General features: G+C 23.8%; 1 protein-coding gene across 1 annotated transcript; it reads left to right on the top strand.

Moving 5' to 3' along the window:
* Positions 1–143: 143 nt before the first annotated feature.
* LOC126909442 (ubinuclein-2-like) lies at positions 144–8,073 on the top strand (the record flags this gene model as incomplete). Its single annotated transcript, XM_050691862.1, is given in 9 exon segments — positions 144–431; positions 2,315–2,407; positions 2,793–2,903; positions 3,621–3,752; positions 4,291–4,386; positions 4,709–4,940; positions 4,998–5,126; positions 6,917–7,049; positions 7,921–8,073. Coding segments are annotated over 9 exon segments (1,226 nt in total), but the record flags the coding sequence as incomplete, so codon positions are not given.
* Between the last annotated feature and the right edge of the window lie 4 nt (positions 8,074–8,077).

Raw genomic sequence — 8,077 nt, 5'->3', positions numbered from 1 at the left:
GTATAAACATATATATATATATATATATTATAAAATTTAAGATTTAAATATATAAATCGCGGGATTTTGTTAGAACACAGTTTTTGGTCCCACTGGTTGCGGTATATACCAAGTACCACTGCCTTGCGTTCGACTTCTGAATACCCATGTAAACTCAAAAATCAGTTTGTGATTGTCGCCGATCATGTGTGGTTGTGTTTTCCGTTCTTGAAACATGTGCTGGCTATTAAACGTTGGCCGATCGTCGATGTTGTTAATATTGTGCGTCCGTCTATCCTGTGATAATGTCAAATATAGTTACTGTTGAAAAGAAATCGGAATCCAAGTCTAATCTTCAGTACTCTCCCACAATTCGTATTCATGCAGACCTCTTTGAACCTACTGAAAGCAGATATCCTGTTTTCAACTATCAGAAACTACTCGTCGAAGAAGTAAGCGACTGATAGTCTATCAGAGTTGCAATACGCATAATTTGTGCAGTGCGTGCTACATAGTTTTTCGTAATATGCAGCNCAGAGTTGCAATACGCATAATTTGTGCAGTGCGTGCTACATAGTTTTTCGTAATATGCAGCATATTGATGCAATTAGTAGTATTACGGTATATTTGGGATTCGGTGAGAAATAATATCCATAAGAAATTACTATTCTTGGAATATTTATTTGATTTTCTTTATAATTTATTTTTCTGTACTAAATTAATACCATTATCTCATTGAGTACTGTTTAGTATTACTGTTTACAATCTGCATTGGAGTATTTAGGGGGTGATACTGATTTATGTATTAAATTATTTTTTGGCCATTTTTATTTATTTGTCTCACACTAAAGTTTGCTGCTATTATGTGTTTATCATATCATATTTTCCTATTGAGTTTAGTTGAATTATGTACAATAATTTGTTAAAAATTGTTTTGATTTGTTATTTAGATAGCCAATTATGTAATAATTGGATAATTATCATACTATTTGTTATATTTCTAAGATTTTTGGAATATATATATACTTATGAATAATGAAATTTAAATTAGACTAATTTTAGTAATATAATTTTATTTTTTTTCAAATGTCTCTTCTAGGTCTATTATAATATACTGCCCAGAAATGTTTTTTTATGACAAAATTTAGTTTTTAAATGTAGTTGAGAATGTTTTTTATTATTTTTATTTATTTTTTAGTTATTATTTTAAATTTATAGTACATATTTTATTATATTATTCATTCCTTATAATAATGTCATATCTGAATAGTTTTAATTTTAAAAAAGGGGAGCGATTAAAAAAAAAAATTAAAAATATATTGATAATAAATAACTTAATTTGATCATAATCAGTTAAATCGTAAATTTTAGGTATAATAATTTTACTGGGATATACTACTTTTATGTAAAACTTGGTAACAAGTAAAACTAAATAACATCATATTTTGAAATATGACATTATTAAAAATAAATAAATATAATGAATTTATGCATGACAAATAAAATCAGGCATAATAGTTTTCCACAAAATCCTATTGTCAGCATTTATAAAAGTTAAATGAAATGGCTTGTGTTAAAACTTACATTCTTAAATATTTTTTAAGAAATTTAAAATCTCAAACAATAAGTAATTTTATATTCAATAGTGTAATATTTATATCATTTAAAAAATTATAATCATGATATTTTCTATTCATAATTATTTATTTTTGAAATTTAAATATTTAAGTTGTTAATTCCTAAATCTAACTTTGGTATCATCCAGAAATTTAATAATATTATTTACAATAACATCAAATATTTTGATTTCATATTCTAATATTTGATTTTTGTTATTAGACATTAAGACATCAATAATTATGATTATGATTGTAAAACTACATTAAATTTGTGTAATGAAATATTGTTTGCTATAATTATACATATTTTATTGTAAAGTCTTGGCAGAATATTAAATAATCCTGTGTATTGGCCAATTAAGATGTCAATAATTCCTAAAATTTTATACTTTATTTATTAAAAGATATTTTGATAAATTTCTTCCATGTTACTTTAGTGGTATAGTTATAGGAGCATGTTCCATTATTGACCACCATATTTATCAAATATTTTACATTTTTTAGGGTACCATAAGCTTATCAATAAGATTAAAAATAAATATGCACATTTTTTTATTTTTAGAATTTTTTGTTAGTGATTTGAATCTAGATATTTTATAACTTATTTTAGAATACATTATGAAATTTATTATTAAAAAAAATTACAGTATATTGAGCCATTAGACAACACACAAATAAATTATATTCATACTAAGACTTAGATTTTGAATTTTTAGAAAAGACGACGTCGAAGAGATCAACAGTCAAATTTGTTTGACGACAATGATGAATCAATAAAACAATTAGCTGATCATTATGAGCATAAATATGTAAGTTTTTATAAATTTTCAAATTAATTTATTATTATGGATTAGAATGAAAATTCACAAATTTCATTTTTGTTTTAATTAAATTAAAGATTTTGGGTATAACAGCCAAAATAAAAACATTTTTTCATATAAATATTTTCTTGATGAAACTTGCAATGTAAATTTTGTTGAAACAGTTATATTTGTTCTAATTAAGTTATACTCTTATAATTTAAGTTAGTTGTAAAATGATCAAAAAAAAAAAAAAAAAAAGTGAATGGTTAAAAACTTAAATTGTTTTTAAATATATGCTTTCAACATATTTTGAGAAAAAAGTCATAAAGTAAAATCAGGGTTAGATGATATGATTTGGTACTTAAATAAATTATCATTTTGCATTTATTAGGGATCTACTAATGTCAAAAAAAAGAAAAAGAAGAAAACTGCTTTCTATAATTATTCAGAACTTGCAGCTGGTTATGATGAAAATGATTCATTCATTGATAATACTGAAATAGTAAGTATTTTAGTTAAAATGAATTTGTATAATTCTCATAAATATCACCATTCATTTGTACAAATGATTGTCAATATTTAAAACTTTCCACCTTAATTATCAAGTCTTCGTTTATTGTCTTTACCATACTCGTTTCATCACCCTCATGTTCTCTTTTGTCAAACTTATACTCTATATACTCTGTCCTCTACTAATCCTTAATCCCTTTCCTTCAAGGGCTGCTCTCCTTATCACAAGTCTGTAGTCAATTTTTTCCTTTTTTCTTCTAATAAAACTATTATCAGCAAACAATGAATCCCTCGTTTTTCTATACATAATTTTTACCTACCTTAGTACTAATACTTTCATACATATATTCTATTACATTTATATAGGTTTCTGGCATTCTTTCTCATTACTGTCCACTTTAAACCTCTCTTAACACTCTGTCATACTCCTACTCTAAATCTATGAACACATTATATAACTTTTTATTATTCTCCCTATACTTTTCTATTAGCTGTTTCACACAAAGTACCAACTTCAGCATTGACTTTCCAGACAAAAAGCCTAACTGATTTTTAATTATTGATGTCTTATTTTTTATTCTTTGTCACTTTTATTTTTACCCAAATCTTCATATTATAACTCATAATCTTTATGTCTCTATAATTTCCATATTAATATATGTCTACATTGACTTTAAATATAGATATTTATGGGTAATTTATTTTTTAGTTTGATGAAGTTATGCCTGAAGAAGTTGAAACAGCTCATGGTGGTTATTATGTAAATACAGGTTCTTTGGAATTTAAAAAAGTTTATATTTCAGAAGATTCTGAAGATTTAAAATCTAGTCATCGTCGTAAGGTAAATATTTTATTAGTTTGTTTTTAATTTAGGTATATTGAAACCATAGTTTATTAACTAATAAAGTAACTAATTAATGATACTTCTATTTGAAATTATGAGAAATTAAGCATATTAATAGTGCTTTAATAAGAAAATGTTTATATTACTTATTTATTACATATATATTAGATATTGTAGTGTATAATTAAGTTCTTGTAACTTTGATGATAGTAATTTGAGCTGACAATGTTTATAATTAAGCATAAACTTAAAAATAGAAAGTTACTTTTTATGTTAGACTTTTACGAGTTTAAAGAATATACTTTTTGAGAAGGAGATATTTGAACAGTTGTCTATTATGAGTTAAACCCTTTTAAAAACCTTAAACTCTAGCACAATATTTTTTCTACTGAATTTTTTTTTTTGTTGAAATGATTCTTTTTAAGAAATATAGATTATATGTTTATACTTAATAAAAATTATACAATTACAGTTATCTATTTTACAAATTATTTTAATTAACAGTCATAATTTTTAATTTAATCAAATTTTATAGAATATTATCAATACTGTATTAGAAGATAGTGATGAAAAACTTCCAAGTTTTGCTGCATCAAATAATTCAGATAAAGATTCACCTCTTGAAACAAAGGTAGGTTTTTTTTGTTGATTTATTTTTATTCAAGTGTGACATTAAACTAAATGAGAAAATTTTATTATGGATAAATGTGTCTTATTTATATAAATAAGTATCAAAAATTTAAAAGAAGTTATTATTTTCGATGTATTAATAAAATTATTAAAGATAATTTGAAATAAATAAAATACAAATTCTTCATTATCTTTAAAGAACTTTCAATATAATGGAATCTAACATATATATATATATATATATACATACACGACTAATAAATAAAAACAATGTTATTTTTTTAAATTAATATATATAAACTATTAATTTGTTAAAACTATAGACTTCAGAGACATCTAAAGGATCATCAGTTAGTTCTGAAGATGAAAAAGAACCAATTAAACCAGCAAATTTAGTTCAGCAGTCTACTGTTTCTATCAATGGCAAGACTAAAAGAAGACAGTCTATTGATTCTGATAGTGCTAGTTCTTTAATTCCTACTAAAAAGAAAAAAATGAACTCTGTTAAAGTATTGTTACAAGAGAAAAGAATTCAACTACCCGAGCTTCAGCCAAGTTGTTGCTTTATAAATTTTAATTTTAAATATTTTTTTGATAATTTTTATTTTTTAGGCTGTTCAAAAGATACTCAGTTTTCATCAACTGTAGAAGCTCCAGTAACAGAGATCAATGTAAATTCAATCAACGATACTATTGAATCTGTAATTAATGCAGCTTGTACAAAACATCCAAATTCAACATGTAAGATATTAATAAGTTCAATTCAATTAATTAACAGTTTAATAAATATACTGAGTGAGTCACAAAGATGTAATAAATCCAATAATTATTTAACCTCCATAAACATGTTCAAAGCATATTTATCACTAATAAAGAGAAAACAAATTATTTTATTGTTTTTTAATTTTGAAAGTAATTTTTTATTTTTACAGTAAGTTTTGATAGGTATATAACAATTTTAGGATAAGTACTCATCAAATTACAACCATATTAATCTTTGTAGTGAGAATAGAATGCAGGCAGAATATACACACATCAGTATGGGTTGAACAACACCCATCTATATTCTGTCTTATTTTTTTTTTACTGCCCACAGTGGGGGATTCAAAATAATATAACTTTTCCACAAAAAATTAACTTTTTCAACTTAATTTTTGAAAATATGCTATAATTGTGTTAAAATTCTTGGGTTTGTATTTTATTTTATTTTAAAATACTCGACAAGGAAAGTAGACTGATTTTTATAAATACTATAAAAATATAATTGACATAGTATAGAAATTTATTTAAATTTTTTTGCTTCTTTTAAGTGAAGGAAAATAAATTTGAAATTTGAACTAGCTTTAATTGCCATATATATCCATCGGAGTAATGTGATAACACTTGTGTCTTTCACGCTTGAGGTACAAAGTTCAACATCCAAATGGGATTGCATTTTTTTCTTAATTATTTATGAGTTAGAAAAAAAATTTCAACTCATTTCATTTTTATCTCACTTAGATTCAATGAATATCATGAATATAAACTATTGTAACAAACCCTTCAAATTTTATACTTGTTAAAAGTAAAGAAATATACAACTACTTTATTATTTTTATAATTTCTCATTATAAATTACAATATTAAATTATTGAATATCAATTTCATACTAAATTTAATTAATATAATTAGTATTTATTCATATGTTATATTTTTAAATCAAAGAACCACTAATCAGGATATAATTAAGGAAATAAATGTTGATGTTGCTTTTGTAATTATCCACCAATTTCTTGTAATTAAACACTATATACAGATTTTCATTGAAGAATTTCATATGATAGTGATTTTAATCACTGTCAGATATTATCTATACTTGTCTTAACTATCCTACGTTCACACTGTGTTGTGCCCCATTGTGCTACCCATTTTTTTGTGCTTATCAAAATGAGCTGTGTAAAATTTGGGTCCAATGTTTTATGGTTATCCCTGCCTCTGGGCTTCTTAAGTTTATTTGATGTTACAATTTTAATAGAAATAAGAGATTTATTTGATAACTTTTTTTTTACTTAAAATTATGAAAGTAAATCTCACGTAAAGGAAATTTTACGGGAAATTAAAAATAATAACATAAATGTTATTTTTTAATAAAGAGCTTACAAAATTACTACATACAGTAAATAACATGTAAAAATCTTAAAAATATGTCATAACTGATTTTATTTAATTTTACTTATTTATTTCATTGTAGTCTTTAAAAAATGCTTATTCGGTTAAAAAAATTTAATTTTTCTATACCAAGTACGATAGTTATACTAGATTAATTATATCATGACTAATTAATTAATTATTATTACTAATCTATTTAAATTTCCTGTATTATTGCAATTTTTGGTTATCAGTTAGGGTTTTTGATTAATACTAATATCTGAAAACTATGGTAGCCAAAATTTTTCCAAAATGATGTTGGTGTTTATTTTTTGTAGACATATTTATTGCAATCAAGTTTATGTTTAATATTTTGTAATAGTTAAACAATTATATTATTATAGCAATCAGTGGTGAGAATGATGTTAATCCTCAAATTTTAATGGAAATCATTGAATCCCTTAAGACTGAAGCTAAATTAGTAACTTCAAAAAACACAAGACTTTTTTCAGATCAAATGAATATGTTACTATTAAGGTAAACTAATATTTTATTATATTTTTTAGTGTTTTAGCTTCAATGCGAAGTTGAGTAGGTATTAATTTTACTATGATATGTATTTTTTTTTGTGTGTTACTACATTTTCTGAGCTCTCACCAAACCGATTTCTTTCAATAATACGTTAAAAGATCACAAATCGTATTTAGTCAAAGACAATACCCTCAAAAATTGAAAAATACCCCTTGTTTCCCGCAAATGAGGGAAATCTTCGCTAATTTTCGAAAATTTTCAAAACTTATAATCAGGATATAAATAAGGAAATAGGAGATCATGTAGCTTTTGGAATAATCCATCAATTTTTTTAAATTAAACACTATCTACAGATTTACATCAAAGCGTTTTTTATGATGGTGATTTTAATCACTGTCATATATCATTATACTTGATCCAACTATGCCACATCCCCACTGTTTTGGGTTTTTTTATTTATGTATTTTATTTTTATTAAAAAAAAAAATAATAAAAATAATAATGTGATTGAATTAATATTATAGTAGTACAGTCTTATAGAACACAATCACTGCTTTGACTAAATAAGACACTTGTCTAGTCCTAACAATAGTTCTAATTTAGATTAGTTGTCATTTACAGACATATCAACACAAGATCATTTTTTAAAACTGTCATCTGATAATGATTTGATTATGAACATAATTTCATTATATAAAAATTTAAAATAATTAAAATAATTGGTCAAATTGTTTTTTCAATTGATTGTAATTATCTTTTTTATGTAAACCCTTTTTAAAAAAAAATACCAACTTACCTACTTTAAATAATTTTATATATTAATGTTTTTGAAAGTTGATTATAAATTAAATTTTATCTAAATGTAAATTTGTTTCAGTCTTGAATACCAAAAAGAAATATTTTCCTTTAATGCTAATTCAATTTATGAAATGTTGGCTGTGTTTATGGTATGTGACAAAGAAAAACTTGTTAAACAAGTAAATAAGTTAGTTGATGCTGAAGAAGCTAAAATTTCTGATCTAATTATAAGGTAT

This window comes from Daktulosphaira vitifoliae, unplaced genomic scaffold, assembly GCF_025091365.1.
Source record: "Daktulosphaira vitifoliae isolate Bord-2020 unplaced genomic scaffold, ASM2509136v1 Scaffold_388, whole genome shotgun sequence".
Lineage (NCBI taxonomy): Eukaryota > Metazoa > Arthropoda > Insecta > Hemiptera > Phylloxeridae > Daktulosphaira > Daktulosphaira vitifoliae.
The sequence above is the reverse complement of the archived record's forward strand: the minus strand, read 5'-3'. Positions and strand labels throughout refer to the sequence as shown.